The 19311-nt window shown below is 34.5% G+C and overlaps 2 protein-coding genes across 5 annotated transcripts in view; one reads left to right on the top strand and one right to left on the bottom strand.

The window, feature by feature from the left end:
- Positions 1–46: 46 nt before the first annotated feature.
- Positions 47–6435, bottom strand: gnpnat1 (glucosamine-phosphate N-acetyltransferase 1). 2 transcript variants are annotated; one of them, NM_001024374.2, is made up of 6 exons: positions 6321–6435; positions 3783–3946; positions 3638–3700; positions 2347–2474; positions 2189–2250; positions 47–1097 (listed from the first exon to the last, which is right to left on the bottom strand). In NM_001024374.2, exons 2-6 carry the CDS (start codon positions 3934–3936, stop codon positions 950–952), a joined length of 555 nt encoding a protein of 184 aa, NP_001019545.1. In that variant the 5' UTR covers positions 3937–3946; positions 6321–6435; the 3' UTR covers positions 47–949. The 2 variants fall into 2 exon arrangements, with proteins under 2 accessions (NP_001019545.1, XP_087145264.1); XM_087289138.1 differs by lacking the exons at positions 2189–2250; positions 2347–2474.
- socs4 (suppressor of cytokine signaling 4) overlaps positions 3647–19311 on the top strand; it is a 19850-nt gene continuing 4185 nt past the window's right edge. The window contains exons 1-3 of one of the 3 annotated variants that reach the window (XM_087289662.1): positions 3647–3959; positions 9291–9390; positions 19102–19185. In XM_087289662.1, the coding sequence (XP_087145788.1) occupies positions 9378–9390; positions 19102–19185 (97 nt within the window). In that variant the 5' untranslated portion in view covers positions 3647–3959; positions 9291–9377. Of the gene's footprint in view, positions 3960–6589; positions 6715–9290; positions 9391–19101; positions 19186–19311 lie in introns of those variants that run through there. The other 2 variants (XM_087289663.1, XM_087289664.1) reach the window with 2 other exon arrangements.

The following is a 19311-nucleotide window of genomic DNA, read 5'->3' as shown; positions in this document are numbered from 1 at the left end:
TAAGACTGTTGAGTGTGGATAGAATTCATTGAAATACAAAATGAACTTGAGACTTGTCATAATTTTTTTAATGCAACATTTTTAACCCATTCACCAATCGTCGTTTTACACCAATTTTAAAATATATCAGATATAAAACATCACTACCATCTTTTGACTGACAGGTGAGCAGCATTTTGATGCTCCTTATTTGTTCCCGTCAGTCGACATATAAAAATAAAGTACAAAGATATGCTTTCATCGCTTCAGGATATATTGCAAAATAACTTATTTTCCTTCATCTATGGTTGACAAAAAAAACTAATGATTCAGTGTCTAAGACCAGAGCCAAAATACAGGAGCATAATAAATAACAGTAAACTTTTATCTTTTCTATAACTGGTCTCTGTTGAAGATAAGAACTTGCGTGAAGAATTTAAATAAGTTAAAATAGATTCAGATTTGACTTTTGGTATTTTACACACTATAACATTAACATAAAAAGGTAAATTAACCTTGAATCGCTTTATAAAAAGCACTTTTGGAAACATCTATGACAATTTTAGTAATTTTAATTGTTTTTCACTTTTTTGCCAAAAAAAAAATTGTATAGAAATTGACATAAGAAAATATTCAAGTATATAAACCCCCTCTATACAACAAAATGTTTGTCTTTTCTCTTTTTACAGGCCACAGTGTTACTTTTAGTTTCAGTCACTGTAAACCACACATTCTGCAAACTGAAGTGCCATTTCTGCACATTGTTCTGTGTTCTAGTGAATTCAAAATGCTTCTGTCACAATATTTTGTTACTGATACTTAATTGACATCACATTACCAAGCTTTATTGTCTCTTTTTTTTTACTGGCTAGAAAATGTGCAACTTCGAGGTAGTCTGATCTGAGGTTCTCCCAGAACAGATCAAGAGTCCTAAAGCAAACATTCTGTGATGTTCAACATTCGTTTGGATTCATTTGAAGAACCGGCACTGCATGTAAGTCTCATCCGAAGCGGAATAGCCAAACTTTCTGTAAAATTCCACATTTTTTGGCGCACATTCCAGTGTAACCTTGTAGCACTGCAGTTTTTTGCTGAGGAGGGTCAGTGTTGATACCAACCTAAAAAAACAAAAGTAAAACAATGGTTTAAACCTTTACTTTTGATTCAGATTAAATTGATTTTTATTCATTTTATTTTGTTTTTTTGACAATTAATATAAAAGTGCCTCTCTGGTTTGAACAGTCAGATGGCCCAGTGTTGTGATTTGTCTACTATTAACAAATCCAAAATACAGACAGCCTTGATCAAAATAATAACAATGATAGCTACAAAGAAAGCCACGTTAAGCACGCTGAGCTGATGGAGGTGCACTTTGACCAGTGAGACGATCGTTTACTTGAATGTGATTTTTGGTTTGCTTGGAAATATAGTATAGAATAGACTTCATTTGTCATTGCACATGGAGATGCAACAAAACTATTGTTGCTCTTTCCTGCAGCAAGTGCCCATAAATAAGATACTATAGTAAATCAACATAAAAGAAGAATAAAAATACATTATTTAAAAAAAAAATGTAGAAATATACAAAGAAAAAAAGTTTAAGCCACACAACAGGATATTTAAATGGAAATGATACATGTATTTTTACATGAAAAGTGCACAATGAAAACTAGTTGCGCGTGTTAGCAGATAATAAATATTAGTTGTCTCCAAAATGGCTCGTTATGCACTTAAACTGTCTAGCTAGTGTATGAACTTTGCCATTCACAGTCTGAAAGATCTTCTTATTTAAAGTGTAATCTATTTGTAATTTCAAGTGTTAAAGCACTATTTGGACAATTAAGAGTTAAAAAGGGGAATAGAATAGTTTATAAGTATATAAATTGGGATGCTCCTACTGACTTGCAAAAGTAAACTTAAGAAAGAAGGCAAGTGATGTTTAGGTGTGAAAATTACCTAAGGAGTTGAGCAATCCGATCAAGCAATCTGACTGATTGAGTCTTTAATTACCTCTAGAAGTGGAACTTTTTAACCTGATTTAAACTTGTATGTACAGTAATCCACCTCTAATCAGATTGGCAACAATGCGCCTTTATGCCAGGTGTGAACAGAACCTTTGAAACTTTACAGACCTTTTTACTTCCACAAACACCTACATGAAAGGTAATATCTGAAAGCAGAAAAGGGGCACTTTAAAACCCAAACTCACAGTTTTCCTAGCTGTTTCCCCCTGCAAACATCACTCACAACCACTTCTTCTACACGGCCTCTCTGTCAGGATGACAAAAAAATATATATATATAATAAAGTGTATAATTTTGCACAATGAAAACATTGACATGAAGCTGAAACATGTTTAAAATGTACCTTTGCACAAGCGTGGATGAATTTGTGCTCTATGATTAGTGTTGCTGTAGCAACAATTTGCCCAAGGTTTGTGTCTTCCACCACTATCACATAATAGTCTCCAGATTTCTTCATATGTTCAAAATTTGCTTTAATAAAAAATAAACATTTGATGGTTATATAAAAGACTATTATTTTTTTAATGCATATATTGAAGTCAGAATTATTAGCCCCCGCATGTTTTTCGCCAATAGTTGTCTAACGGAAAGAAAATTTTCCGTTACATATTTCTAGTTCTTATAATAGTTTTAATAACTCATTTCTAATACCTGATTTCTTTTATCATTACCATGACAGTAAATACTATTTTACTAGATATTTTTCAAGATACTACTATTCAAGTGCAATTTAAAGGCTTAACTAGGTAAATTAGGCAAGTCGTTGTAGAACTGTTTTGTTCTGTAGACCTGGGGTTCCCAATTTTTTCAGCTCACGACCCCCAAAATAATGGCAGTGACTTGCAAATCTGAGGTAGTTATAAATAAACAAACCTTGCACACAACAGCGCAAACACACCATAATTTAGACTATTCTCCATGTTCAGTTGTGGCCTTTATTTATTTTTAATGTGCGTGGGTGCTTTAAAGGTGTCAGAACATTTAACCTGGCACCAAAAAATCTATCTGCTGTGTCTTTAATATAACAATCCCCCCAGGGGACACAAAAAATTGTAAGGCTGATGACTTTTTTTTTTTGCATGTTGTTTTTCTATGTAACTATTAACTACTTTTCTTTACTCTTCTGTAGGTAAAGGGGAAATGTTATGTTAGGTCTAATATTTTAATAAAGTGAATTTGAAATTTGGAAATCTCCAAACGACCCCTATTGTCCCCCAACCCCCACTGCTGTACAGAATCAGAAAAAAATATATTGCTCAAGGGGGCGAATAATATGGACCATTGTTTTTAAAAATTAAAAGCTGTTTTTATTTAAGCCAAAATAAAATAAGACTTTCTCCAGAAGAATAATTTTATATATTTTAAATGTTTTAATATTTAAATATTTTATAGAGAATACTGTGAAAAACACCTTGTTCTGGTAATCACCGTTTGAGAAATATAAAAAAACATAGGAGGGATAATATTTTGACATCAACTGTGTGTGTGTGTGTGTGTGTGTGTGTGTGTGTAAATATATATAAATATATATATATATATATATATATATATATATATAGAGAGAGAGAGAGAGAGAGAGCGAGAGAGAGAGAGAGAGAGAGAGAGTATTTTTCTAAATGATGATCTTGCATTACCTTTAAACTGTTCTTCTGTGACATCTCCAGCCTCTGTGAGTTGTGCTAAGACCTTGTAGAAACCTAAAAAAATCCATTAAAACATTTTGATTTGATGTAGTAAACCAAAGTGTTTAGAGTCAGACTACTGATTGGTGAGCAGTACCTCTGTTCAGGTCAGCAGTGCAGAGAGGACGGAGGACCAGACCTTCTCCGGGCTGAAAGGGAGAAATGGCTGGCAAGAAGGAGACACTGTTGCTGCTCCAGTCCAGCTCTTGGAGAAGAGAAGGATCAAACAGCGGAGTTTCGTCGAGCAACATTCCAGAAGCCCTGAAATAAAATAGTACGTTATTCCAATTTATGATCACTGAAGAATCCCTGTCAATGAATACCTTCCTGACGACTATTTAATCGGACTTTGATCAACCAAACATTTACAATTCAAAGTCAAACTTGTGTCCAGCTTGATGCGTCTACTAATGAAATGATCAGACCTTTTAAACTACAAAACACTGTAAAATATGATAGTTATAATGGTTGCTTTAGATTTTATTAAAAGTAAATGTAAGACTTTTTAAAATAATGATTAATTAATCTAACTTGATGTAAATTTCACCCATAGTCCATGAAATAAGTTGTATTATTAATACTTCAGTTTTAAAAGTTTATAACTTTGTAGTTTGTATAGGTTTCATTAATTATTTTGCATGACTTTTATACTTTAATGGTTTATTTATCAAACAGAAGTGAGTCTATTATTTAAAAAAACTGCCAATTATAGGAAAAAACTACTTTATTTAAACAGTAACTTTTATACATGACTAAAACATGATTGTATAAACTTACATTTTTTAAATTCTTCATTTAGCATCTCATGTCAATGTATCCTAATTTAAAGATCAATATTGTTATTTCAAGATTTAAATACATTTATAGGAATTAAAATAGTGACCAAAACAGTTTAATTAAAATTGATTAACTTTTTCTGCTCTGATTTAAAGGGGTGTTCCACTATGATATCATATTTTAATCTTTAGTTCATGTGTAATGTCGCTGTGTGAACGTCACTGAATATAATATGCTTAAAGTTCAATGCAAAGTGAGACATTGGCCTTTACAGAGTTAGCTTAGAGAAGCCTACAGCGAACAAAGTTTGGGGACTACAAAAAAATACATCCAGGTTAATGATGTCATAAACCCTTCAGGCTACAAGCATACACCACATGCAGCAAAGGGGTGTGGCCAGATGCGCTGTTATAGCAGACTCTTCCTGGTGACATGAAGCCGATCTGCGAATCACCGCAAATTATGTTAGATGACCAATCAGAGCCTCTTGAGGCCGAGTTTTTGGACGAACAAGGAAATACGACTGTCGTTTTCACGTTAACAGAGTAGCTGTATATAATAAAGTAAGTAAGATATATAAAAATAAAAAACACACACCATTTTTTACGAATGAAGCATGAGCTCACATTGTTTTGCACCCCATAAACACAACCAAGCCTTAAAATACTCTCTGGACCACCTCTTTAAGAGCTTTTTAAGCCTCAAAATTAACACCAGATTACGAAAATGTATAAATACTACTTAAGTTAAAAAAAAAAAAGTTTCAATTTACTGATACTGTAACAACTACATTATTACAAATATATATGAAATTAAAAAAATGAATAGCATCAAAGGTATAAAATAATCACACTATCCAAAAGGAAAAAGAAACACAGTTTTCCAGTAATAAGCATGATAATCTCCAACAGTTTAAGGCGGCCCCCAATAAATGAAGCATTTAAATGGCAAAGGTCACAATTCACAACAAAAAGCAAACAATATAAGGTCCTAATCAGATATAATTTGTTTATCTCATATCAATGTAGCTTTGGGTTTAAATACTTTTATTAAAACTGACAAAGTCATTTAGTTAAATTAACATTTAATAACATGACTTTTCGTATTTCAGACTTTCTGTTCTGATTCAAGACCTTTTTAATGCCTTAAAATTAAGACCCATCATATTTTAAAAAATTGTTCCTTGAAAAAAAAAAGAAACTAAGATAAAAAAAAGACATTACATTTTTTTTCTGCTGCTTGGTTGTATCTTATTGATATTTCTTATATTGGTTTGCATCGGCTTTTTAGTCGTGCTGTATAATTTGTTTTCACTTGTGTAAAGCACGTTTGTCAACCTTGGTTGTAGTAAAAAAGTGCTACATATTGATAAAATTAATAAAATTGATTGATAAAATAAATAACAATTTGCAAATGTATAAATACAATTTAAGTAAAAAAGTAACAAATGTACTTGTTGTTTAAGTAACAATTACATTATTATAAATATATAAAATCAAAATTGATTAGTAACCAAGGAAATCACACTATCCAAAAAGAAAAGAAACGCTAGATTTCCAAACATAAGCATGACAATCTCAAAACTGTTTGTGGCAGCCCCTGATAAATGAAGCGTTTAAATGGCAAAGGTCACAATTCACAACAGAAAGCTAATAACATAACGTCCTAATCAGATATATGTTATATGACTTCCATTTCATATTTCTAGCTGCTGTTCCCTGATTACCAAATCACCCTGCCTACATTCCCAATCTCTAACTCAACAAATAACATCCATATGCCTTATTAAACCCGTAAAGAGCTCGCGATCAAACTGCTTTGGATTGATTTAGGCAAGTTCGATTTGCCATTTACTTACGGAGACAAATAGATATTGACCGCTTCCTTCTTTAAAATGTTTGAATGAATCCTGGCAACTCGAATCCAGTTACAGACAGAAATATTAATGTCCCAGCATGACAAACACACTTCCTGAAGGGTTATTATTTTTTCCGTACTTATTTTGAGAATCCCCGCCCTCTAGCCAATCGCTGATTCCTTTGGTTGGTGCGGTTTATAAAAAGCTCTCTTATCGCCCAATCACAGACTGGTTTTATGTAAGTCTGACCAATCATGGCAAAGAATGATGAGATAAAGAGCCGGGCTTGTATCCGCACCCTCTGTCTGCGTGCGTGGAATATGACGTGGCGCGGAGTTTAACGAGGGCGCGGCGCGATGACGTCCGTAACCGTTTAGGGAAAAGGTTTATCCTGGTAAATAACTGGTTGTTAAACTGGTTTTGTGATCTTACACCTCTCGAATTGGAAAAAAAATGTCCCTGACTTGTTTGACGAGACTGTCAGGTGTGAAATTAAAGAGTTTCCGGCAGTAGTTATTAAAGGGATAGTTCACCCAAAAATGAAAATCTACCCACCAAGTGGTTATAAATAGTGTGAAAAGTATACATTGACGATCAAGGGGGTCCACTGTTTTGGTTAGTTTGTGTAATACATGCTTTAATACTTTATGTATTTATTTTTACCTTACATCTTGTCTTTTAATAAAACGTATTTATCTTTTCAGCGTTTTTATGAATATTTAGTGTATTCTGACCCATGATTCTGACTTAAAGTATTATCTGATTAGCTATTTCATATGTTAATGTAAGTTAATCTACAAACCATGCATCTAATTAGATTTTATTTTCAGGCTAAATATAAATACAAACACCTATTTTACAAGAAAACAGACTTTTTCCTAGAATAGACTGATTAGACATTAACAATGGTTTCAATCGTTAAAGGGGTGGTCAAATGTATATTTATATTATCTATTATTTTAATTATTAACATTAGTATTTAAAATCAGAGTGAAATATTTCTTACTTATAAAGATACGTAGTGGCTACAGCGGAATGAACCGGCAACTTATCCAGCGCATGCAGTGGATGCCCTTTCAGCTGCAACCCGTCTCTGGGAATATATATATATATATATATATATATATATATATATATATATATATATATATATATATATATATATATATATATATAAAGCACATAAATTTCCCAGAGATTGGTTGCGGCTGGAAGGCCATCTGCTGCGTAAAAACCTGCTGGATAAGTTGGCGGTTCATTCCGCTGTGACGACCCCGGATTAATAAAGGGACTAAGCCGACAAGAAAATGAATAAAAGCACATAAAATAATAATAATAATAGGTCTACAAATCATATAAAAGTCAAATAAATACAACTAAAAGCTACCCTAAAAAGTAAGTTTCAAGAGATGATTTAAAATACTCAGCGATTCTGCGTCGCGAATATCAGAGGATATTCGAATGCCAATGAAGAGAACGCCCAGTCTCCCATTAATTTTAGCAATCAACTTCCATAGTAAAAAAAACAAAAACAAATAATGGTTACAGCTTTTAAGCATTCTTCAAAATATGTTTGTTTGTCTTTAACTGAAAGATTAAGTAAAGGGTAAAGGCAGAGTAAATGATGACAAAATTTGTATTTTTGGGTGAACTATCCCTTTAACTCTTCTATCAATACTACTTTAACAACTAAAGTGGCCAAAAAAACAAACAAAATGATTTTAAACTTGATTAAAAAGTCAAAATTATTAAATGTCAATGATAAGGATAATGTAGAATCTACAAAACGAAGGTATAAGGTTTGGACAAAACATGCTCACTAGGACAGCAGACTGACAGAAAAACGGGTTAAGAATAATAACTGCAAAATGCTTATAAAATTTTTTGGGAAGGATTAAGAGTAAAACCATGAATTTAAACCCGGAACCTTTTATCCTCCAGTGCAGTACTCCAAAACTGCAGCATGCTTTTAATGTACAGATTTATAATTATTAGGTGTCAGATTTATAAGAATAAGGTGTCAGATTAAAAAATAATTAATTTTTTTTAATGATATAAAGACTGCTTGAAGTGCCATATAATATAAATATAAATTCTTTAGAGATAAATTGTTCGAGAGTTTCCTGTCAAATTTGACATGGAGGCACTGTTTTAAGAAATTATCCTTCAAAAGAAAGAATTCTTCAAAATCTTGGAGGGGTTGTGGAGTTTGTATGTTCTCCCCGTGTTCGTGTGGGTTTCCTCTGGGTGCTCCGAGTTTCCCCACAAGTCCAAAGACATGCGCTATAGGTGAATTGAATAAACTAAATTGGCCATAATGAATGGGTGTTTCCAAGTACTGGGTTGCAGCTGGAAGGACATCTGCTGTGTAAAACATATGCCGAAATAGTTGCCGGTTCTTTTCCTAATGAATAAGGGACTTAAGCCGAAGGAAAATGAATCAATGAATGAATAATACTGGTATTTGGAATGTTATAAATGTGCTTTGGGGAATAATATAATCAATAATCAATAAAATGATCTGAATATTGAAACTTTAAATCAAATCACTACAAAACAATTACTATGGTACATTTCTGCCAAAACACCACACGATTACCCTACTACAGTGACACAGTGACCACAAACACAAACTGATATACATATGTAATTTAACTTATGCACATTTCATGTAAATGCTAAATGTAAACTTGCTATTTTCATGTGCATCAAGATGTTGTTTACTATCTAGAAGTGTAAAAACTACAAGCAGATGTTAACTAAACCATGCTAACCAACTCAACCCTGACCTCATGCAGTCTCAAGTGTGTTTATATCTCATCTTCTATAAGGACAGGCTGTGTAAAGTGCAAACTCAGACATATACAGCAGCAGCAGTTACTGGAATTCATCTCTCTTCCTTCTCGTATTGATTTTCTCAAGTGTCTAAACAAAAAAAAATTAATAATCTTTTCAAATGTTTTTGTGCAGCTTTCAATGCATATCTGCAGGATGTGAGTGAACGGAAAGGACCAACAAGAAACCTGAGAAGGAAAACACCTACCATTGATCCTCTCCATGAGCCTCCACTGTAAGCTTTCTAAGATATAATAGCAAAACAGACCACAGAGCAGTCAATCATTCTAATGATTGTCTTAAGAAGATTATTTAGGCATTTTAATACATAGAAACCAATAGAATGTGGTGCATATGTGCTGCATGCTTTCATCTCAATACCAAAACACTCTAGCCATAAAGACAAATTTGCAATGGTAAGAACAGCAAATATAAAAGCATGTGATGACAGGGATATCATTTGTTTTGCACAACATCTGAAGTCAACCGACATGTCAACATATGAGGTAATTAAAATGATATTATTTAAATTTGATTATAAAATATATTTGAAAACAAATTGTTCTTTTTAAGTCCCATGAAATTAAAATATTAAAATTAAAATCTCTTCTTTTTGATTCTTTTATAACCTCTTTTAACACATTTTTATTTGTTTTTATCTGTTTTGTTTATCATTTTTATTATTTGTTTTTATTCCTCTTTATGTAAAGCACTTTGACACTTGCCTTGCCTTGCTTAAAGTTTTTTAGATGTTAGTATCTATATTGTTCATTTTTAGGATATCTATAAGCAAATGCTCTCTATATCTAACATGCTCCGCCCCCTTCAAGACACTTTTCATTTTTGTTTCTCTCTGGCAAAGCGGAAATAAAGCAAAACACCATTGGCTAATTTCAAAAAGGTGGAGGAGCTACACTATGTCCCACCTTCTCTTCGTGTTTTGGTTGAGATTACGTCAATCATCGAATAAAAAGCCTAATACTAATTTTATTTTTGTGTGAGATCAGACGATGGCGACTGCTGTAATGATTCTAGTTGTGCTATGTTTTTGATATTCATCTTCAGGAAATCACTAAAGGCAAAGATATCATCATAATGATATAATGCGCCAATATGGCTATTTTTATCAACAACATTAGCGTTATACTAGACACTGTAAAAAGCAAATACTCAGCCACTAGACATTTCTGACAGGGGATTCCGAGTGTCTTTGCGTCAGATGTGAAAGTATGTTGTGGGCCTGCTATACAGGAGTTATTATTATAAATTATAGATAGCGAAATTTAGCAGGTTTTATTTTAGCGTTTTTTTAGCATAAACAATGTGCCCTTTAAAGCATGACGGTAAAACACAAACGCTGTCAAGAATGTATTAAAACATGTGCTTGTTTGTCATAAAAATTCATAATAATGACAAAAATAGTAATTTGTGGATGTCCTTACTTCCGGGTGCAGCCATGCTGCCGTTGAGGCTGGTGTATTTTGGGAAAGTTTCTTAACCGTTGGTTTTGAGTGTGGTCCTGAAAAATCTCCCTTTTGCAGGGTATCTACCCCTTCCCCTTAGCCCTACACCTTCATCCAAAAAGAATTAGGACACCACTACCCCTTCACGTGAATGTACAAATGAATGCAGGGGTAGGGGGAGGGCCAAGGGGTAGAACTGGGATTGGGCCTAAATGCATATTTTAAAGCACTTCACGGGACCCTTAAGATCTGTTCTCTAAAAGGTTATTTGTGGCACCAAAAATGGTTGGCATAAGTGCGAAAACACCCTTTATTTGTAAACTTTTTAAGAGTGTTAACATTAGGTAATTAATAGCCTACATGCAAACACATAGAACCACTTTAATTAATTTATTTTCTGGGTAACACTTTACAATAAGGTTTCATTACTATTAGTTCATGCATTTGCTAACATGAACACTCAGATAACATTTATTTACAGTTTTTCTTAATAGGCTGTCCTCGGGGTCTTAAAAAATTAAAATTCACTAAAATATTGTGTTGTAGGTCTTAAATTATTTTAAACAGGACTTCATTTTCCTATGTCTTAGGTAAAGCTACCCAGTCATCCCGACACCCAATCACCATAATCTTAAAACTTTTTTATTGCAAAGAGATACAGTTTGCAACAGCTGTTAGATTGTTTTATATTAAATTCTCCAAATTAAACTCCATAATCAGGGAAAGAAAAACAACAACACTTTCCATGACCTTCCATTAAAACAAAAACTAAATATATATTCTGTATATATACAGAAGTAACCGGGCCATGGGCCTCACGGTGGAGAAGTGGGCAGTATCGCCTCAAAGCAAGAAGGTCGCTGGTTCGAGTATCGGGCTGGGTCAGTGGGCATTTCTGTGTGGAGTTTGCTTGTTCTCCCCATGTTGGCGTTGAGTTTCCTCCGGGTGTTCCAGTTTCCCCCACAAGTCCAAAAACATCTGATACAGGTGAATTGAGTAAGCTAAAATAGTACGTAGTGTGTGTGTGCGTGAATGAGTGTGTATGGATGTTTCCCAGTGATGGGTTGCACCTGGAATGGCATCCACTGCGTAAAACATTGTGGAAAAGTTGGCGGTTTATTCCACTGTAGCGACCCCAGATTAATAAAGGGACTAAGCCGAAAATGAATAAATGAATAAGACAAAGTTGTTCATTGTTAGTTCAACTTCATAACATAGTTTATTTAATAGTGTTTATCACTTTTGATTTGAATAATGCTTTAGTAAATGACTTTTAATAATAACTTCTGTACAGATAGTGTTTATACCTTGTTTCTGTTAAATACATTAACATTAACTAACAAAACCTTATTGTACAATATGACAATTTTCTGTCTATTTCTCTGTTTTAATAATGCCCTTTTGGATTAATTTGTCCAAAACTGAGCAAAAAAAGGCTCAGTGATGTTTGCTTACAATATATACACACGTTTAATGAAGGAACACAGGCAAAGCACTTGTGACAATAACAATTCCATAATGCATCTCCTATTACTGCTTAAAAATGCTGCAGGCTTCCTTAATAAGCTCGATATCTTGCACGAAAAGGGAAGCAAAGAGACAGCAGGTATTGAATGAACCTTGCGGGAAATAGGGAGGCTGAGAGCAACAAAAAAAATGCCTGCAGAAAGCTGATATACTGGTTCACATGACTAAACCATGGATCATTACATTGAGTGGAAGATACAAATCATGGAAATACAGTCTGTTTCTCTTTAATGACTGTATATGAATGAATAATGAGACGAAAATTTAGCATAATACAAAATTAATTAAACATATTTGTGTTTAATGTGTATATTAAATAATCAATTTGATATACACTCATCGGCCACTTTATTAGGTACACTTTACTAGTACTGGGTTTGGGCCCCCTTTTGCTTTAAGAACTGCCTTAGTCCTTCATGGCATAGATTCAACAAGGTACGGGAAATATTCCTCAGATATTTTGGTCCATATTGACATGATAGAATCACGCAGTTGCTGCACAACCATGAATCGAATTTCTCGTTCCACCACATCCCAAAGGTGCCCTAATGGATTGAGTTCTGGTGACTGTGGAGGCCATTTGAGTACAGTGAACTCCTTGACATGTTCAAGAAACCAGTCTCAGATGATTCACGCTTTATGACATGGATAACATATTTATGTTATCTTGCTGGAGGTAGCCATCGGAAGATGACACCAAATTCTGACCCTACTATCCGAATGAATCAGCAGAAATCGAGACTTATTAGACCAGGCACTGTTTTTCCAATCTTCTGTTCTCTAATTTTGGTGAGCCTGTGTGAATTGTAGCCTCAGTTTCCTGTTCTTGGTGATTGGCGGATTAGAAATGTGCATTAATGAGCAGTTGGACAGGTGTACCTATTAAAGTGGCCGGTGAGTGTATTTCGTAATTGTAACTCATTGTTAGAATTTTCTGTTTGTTTAACCACAAAACTAAATGTGACTCTGCACTGCTAAATTAGTGAGAAGATTTCTGCATTATCTCAAGTTTTAATTGATAAGCTTTCTGGTGACGTATACTTTGTTAGGACAGGATGATAGTGTATTGATATCTATTTGAAAAGGTTCAGTACGCATCCAGAGAGTGCCAGCACATTGAGTAGGTATAAATGCTTAACGAAACAGAGAAATGTTTTTTTAACAGTACCTAAGAGACAAATAAATCTATAAATGCCTTGCTTGCTTGTCTCTAAAACTCAGAAAGCATTTCAGTATTTAAAAACGACACACTTTTGGCTTTAAAATATCAGAGGGCGATTTGTTTTCTCTCAAAACCCATAAACTGACACAACCCAGAGCACCTCAGCTGTTACCCAAAGCCGCCCAGATACTGATACAAATCAATGTGGAGAACATGAACACAAGAGCTATGGAGCCAGAGACTTCCCGCTGATTTAATTACAGACTCTCCATCGTTCAAAGAGCCACCGTTCTGAAGCAACAGCAGTGCACATATGCTTGAATGATGGTCATGTGATTTTATCGTCCAGACATGCTGTGAACTGCTGCAGACAGTGGAATCATTAGGACTGCAGGAGTCTTTTACTGAGAGCCTTAAACTTCCTTATTATCATAAACAAGTCTTCGGGGAGGTGTTGAGACTGTACGTTGAGGAAGCAAAAAAAGCTCGTAAAATGAGGGCGAGGCTTGTGCGGCCTTTGTCTTACAGTTTGACAACACAATCAAATGAAAAATTCATGATGTGCATGGATGCTCTGCTGTGCATCAGATCGATAGTACAGTAATAGCTGGCATATCTGAGACCTGCTTGGCACGGCTCCCTCTCTTTGATAAAGTGTGCCATGTTAATGGGCATACTGAGTTACTGGCTTTTTTCTGCATATCAGTATAGGCTACAGATTTGTGCACATATGGGATACAAGAGCTTGTTCTCCCAGTTGTCTGATCCTGTTACTTCTTCCGGCGAAACGCGCTTCACTTCTGCTCTGTGCGGTCTGGTGGGAATCCAAATTTAGTCCAAGTATTTGAGAGAAGCGGTAAAATTCTGGTAATCCACGAGGCTGGAAGGTTAGAGGGGAATAAATGATGCTGTTCACCAATTCACTGCAAAAATACACTTGTAAATGATAAGTTAAATGATGAGGACAAGTAAATAATGCTGGAAAATACATTGTTTATTGTAGTTTTTAAAAATGTATGTTAATGCAGTTTTTTTATCCTAACAGTTCAAATAAATGATTGCCTGTAAGCAAGTAAAGGTATGTTAACATGATAAAGATGTACTGTTATTATTATGGCAGGCTCAGGGGTTAGCATTGTTGCCTCACAGCAAGAAGGTCGCTTGTTCGAGCCCTGGCTGGGTCAGTTGGCATTTCTATGTGGAGTTTGCATGTTCTTTCTGTGTACTTGTGGGTTTCCACTGGGTGCTCCAGTTTCCCCCACAGTCCAAAAGACATGTACTAGAAGTAAACTGAATAAACTAAATTGGATGTAGTGAATGTAAGTGTATCAGTGTTTCCAGTACTGGGTTGCAGCTGGAAGGGCATCCGCTGTGTAAAACATATGCTAGATAAGTTGGCGGTACCTAGTTGGTAGTACATAAAGGGACAAAGCTGAAGGAAAATGAATTAACAAATGCTGTTGTTTTTATTATTTGTATTAATATTATTATTATTATTATTATTATTATTATTCATTCATTCATTCATTAATTTTCTTGTCGAATTAGTCCTTTTATTAATCCGGGGTCGCCAACTTATCCAGCAAGTTTTTACGCAGCGGATGTCCTTCCAGCCGCAACCCATCTCTGGGAAATATTATTATTATTATCATCATTATATTTTATTCAGCGTTTTTGCATTTTAATTAATGCTTTTTTAGGTATTTAGTTTTCTTTACTATTCATTTACTATGAATTTATTTCAGTTAATTGCAAAGATAACAGAAAAAATTAACTTGTCTAATATTTTGATTGTATTTTGATTTTATTTATTATTAAGACAAGTTCATATTTTAAATAGTTTTAGTTAGTCAACAGATGCTTTATTAGTATTATATTTTGAATCATTTATATGATGAATAATTCTTAGAAATAGAAAATTTTGGCAATAATTCACTGTTAAAAATCATGTGCACACACAGATATTATATATATATATATATATACATATACACATAGCAGTGCTATATGGCTTTATATCGGCACTGTTGGGAGGCGTGAGTTAGTGTCCCACCAGTGATAATATAGAGCCATATGGCACTGCTACGAGTTTGATATTGTGTTTATACAACAGTTCAATGGCATAATCGTGTATATAAAAAGGAAATCAAAACAGAGGGCTCTATTTTGACGGTCCATGCGCAGAGCGCAAAATGCAGGGCGCAAACGCTTTCAGGGCATGTCAGAACGCATTTTTGCTAACTTAAGGACGGGAAAATCGGCTTTGCGCCGTGGCACATGGTCTAAAAGGGTTGAGTTTATTTTCTTAATGAGTTATAGGTGTGTTTTGAGAATAAACCAATCAGAGTCTCATCTCCCATTACCTTTAAGAGCCAGCTGCGTCGCACCATAAGCGCATTGCTATTAACATGATGTAAAGTAAGTTCACTTTCGCTTTTGCTCTTGTGGATAGGGAAACCTTACCGCACAGGCATCAATTAGCCTATAAATAATTAATTTAGTTTGTTAAGCGCTGTAAGGGAACGAGGGTCAAAGGAAACAGAACACAAGCCAAAAATCCTCCACTTGAGATTTATTCTCAACAAATAGGACATAAGTCCTCAAATTAATATAATTTAACAAAAAAGAAAGTAAAGGAACATGAGGCCAACATAACCAACCAACACAAAATGACCTGCTACAATGAAGAACAGCCAGGCTTATAAAGAAAAGGATGAGCTCATTTAAATTACAAAGGGATAAAGACAAAAATTCACATTACTACATACATCACAAAAACAAAATAAATGCAATAACAACATTACCACAAAAATAATAAAATCAAACATTAACCAATATAAACAAATTAACAAAATCAATACATAAATATTTGATCAAAGAGGATATCTAAAATAACTTCTCCCCCTGCATTATTCAAGCGGTTGGTTTGCCCGGGCGGAACCATTTTGCATAAATCCGGCATTCCCGCCCGGACTCCAATCTTTGCCGCACCGGAAGCCACCCGGCCACCACTTTCTGTCTCCAGCGCGCCACTCGGTAACTCAAAAAAGAAACAAACATTAATCATACAACGAAACTAATTTGTGTGCACTCCAAATTAATTTAGTAGTAACAAAAATGTATGGTTTCTATAAATAAAGCACAAGAAAGAAACTGTGTATTGTGATTTGTATAATAGATATGGAGAAAGAAACTATAAAATGAAATGTCATGTCTGCATAACTGTGAATATGTTTGCATGGTTGCGTGCGTGTATGTGTGGTTGTGTGTGTGTGTGTGTGTGTATATAAATACGCACGCTGTTACACAGTACTGTGCGGCCAACCTTTCAGGCCGTCACAAGCGCAAAGATTTGTTTCAAAACTCTCACACTCAATACACTACAATTATATGGTATAAATACAGCACTACGACATACAAGAGAGATTGACTCAGAAAGTCACTTTGCTAGGTTCATACAGACTTATGGTCGCCGACCCGATGTCTTTTAGAAATGATAAATATTTACAAATAGGCACTATAGGCAATCTAGACAACTACATTTTCGACTAAAAAAACCCTAAAAAGTACATTATGTTGCCCAACAGCTGCAATATTGTTTAACTGTAGAGTGTCCCTTGCTTGTTGCTGTATGTGGGCAGATTAATACAGAAGGGTGAAGAGGCTGTACGAGTGCAGTTATTTGCAGAATATTGCACGGCTATCAGCCAATCAGATTCAGGAACCAGACAGTTGTATACTGTTGTATAAACAACCACACACACACATATATATATATATATATATATATATATATATATATATATATATATATATATATTCATTTTCTTGTCGGCTTAGTCCCTTTATTAATCCGGGGTCGCCACAGCGGAATGAACCGCCAAGCAACAGCAAGTTTTTACGCAGTGGATGCCCTTCCAGCCGCAACCCATCTCTGGGAAACCTCCACACACACATACTCATACACTACAGACAATTTAACCTACCCAATTCACCTGTACCACATGTCTTTGGACTGTGGGGGAAACCGGAGCACCCAGAGGAAACCCACGCGAAGGCAGGGAGAACATGCAAACAGAAACACCAACTCAGCCAGGTTCGAACCAGCGACCTTCTTGCTGTAAGGCGACAGCACTACCTACTGCGCCACTGCCTTGCCTATATATATATATTTTTTCTATTATATATATATATATATATATATATATATATATATATATATATATATATATATATATATATATATATAAATTTATTTATTTATTTTTTGTATAAAAAGAAATATAATATTATTAAAGAAAGGACTAAATGCATGTTAGCCATGAGACAAGAGTTGAGTGGAACAACTGAATCATTTGTGCCTCTACACATTGATCCGATCAACCACTTTTAACAGATCACAGGAGAATTCATCACTCAGTCTGTTGGATCTCATCCTGCTTCACTCACACACACGCACACATACTAGATAGAGAGAGAGAGAGAGAGAGATTACAGTGAAAATAAGTGGGGGAAAAAAACATGCTCAATCTTCTGCTGAATAATTCATTACAATACGTTAGAGTCTTTGTAATATTAAATAAATGAGCGTAAAATATTTTAATATTTAAGAATGACATCACCTAATGATTTCACAGCCGTAATGAATTATTGAATTTATTTTGTGATCCATTTAGCAGACCGGAACTGATGTTACTCTTGATATTTGATGCTTTCTGGGTGCCTGCCAGGAACGGACCCCTGACCACCGTCTGAAATGGGTGTCAAAAATGGCTTTTGTGCTGGGGAAAATGTTTGCCGGATATTCCTAAATTAAAGCAGGGCACATATCAATCAATAAATCAATGCAGTAGAGCTCTCAGTGTCTGTTAGGAGATTTCCCATTTCCTTCCTAACAAGGTTGCCCTCGTAAATAGATGTCCATTATTATTGACTGATTACATTTAGCTCATTGATTCATTGATGGTCAGTCAAAGTTCAGGGTAAAAGCTAATAAGGTTTTAATTCTGTTGGCTTAATTTGAGGTTAACCCATTTTTTTGTGCAAGTAAAACAATGTATAGTAATATATTATGTATCCAACCTTTTCCCTGAACCCCTAGATGCCTTGTGTCAATTACTGGAGTAACTTCTGTCAAGCTCAGTTCTATAAGTTCATCCATCCAATATTAAAAGGAAACTATGTATAATAAATTAACTATATTTAACAAATTCATCTCAACAGATCTTGTATAAACCCCCCAAAAAGGAGTATTTTGCGGCAATATTACACACGTGTTAAATAAGAGAAAATAATCTGGAGGAGTCAAACATAAAAGAGCTTTGCCCACAGATTTTCTTGCGATGCTAACATCACAATAAAATACCAATCGCAACAATCGTAATCATATGATGGATAAAAATAAGCACCCTAAGCTGCACTTCAAATATAGATTATTTGTAATACAACCTTATTATTTTGCATGATTTTATTTCATTTTATTTAATGCAAGTTCCCTCAACTGGAAGTGCAACCCATAATTTGAATGTTGAAAAAGCTGAATTTTTATATTGAAATTATAATTTTATATCAAAATTTAATTTTATATATGATGTCCTAAAATATCGATTTTGCATCCTTCACTCATTTAAAATTCTCAATGTCGTTTCTCCAGGACAGTGTATTCATCTTAGGATATGATAGGTTAACTGTCCATTGACTGAAGTAGCCCTTCCGTCCAGTGAAGGGCAAGTATTCCTCAGAGGACTGATACTTGAGAGGTTTTAAATAGGAGGGATGTGCTTCCTCTCTTCAGTTGACGCTGAGCTCTCGCTGCACAAACTTCAGGCATGGAAACATTCACCACTCTTCTGTGAGAACATCGATTTTCTTTCTGAAGGTAGGACACATTTGGGTTTCTTTCAGATCAGTGCATTTTTGTTATATAAAGAATATTCATAAATAGAGATATATTCAAAATAATAGATATCCATAATACAGATGATCTGTAGGCCTTATAAATCCT

This window comes from Danio rerio, chromosome 17 (genome assembly GCF_052040795.2).
Source record: "Danio rerio strain M-AB ecotype USA chromosome 17, GRCz13ab, whole genome shotgun sequence".
Lineage (NCBI taxonomy): Eukaryota > Metazoa > Chordata > Actinopteri > Cypriniformes > Danionidae > Danio > Danio rerio.
The sequence above is the reverse complement of the archived record's forward strand: the minus strand, read 5'-3'. Positions and strand labels throughout refer to the sequence as shown.

Excerpts from the sequence above, each read along its gene's own strand:
- gnpnat1 (NM_001024374.2), bottom strand. The coding sequence starts at position 3,936 with ATGTTGCTCGACGAAACTCCGCTGTTTGATCCTTCTCTTCTCCAAGAG. Across the intron at positions 3,701-3,782 it reads CACTGCTGACCTGAACAGAG|GTTTCTACAAGGTCTTAGCA; the intron begins GTACTGCTCACC and ends GGATTTTTTTAG. Across the intron at positions 2,475-3,637 it reads CACAGAAGAACAGTTTAAAG|CAAATTTTGAACATATGAAG; the intron begins GTAATGCAAGAT and ends TTTTTATTAAAG.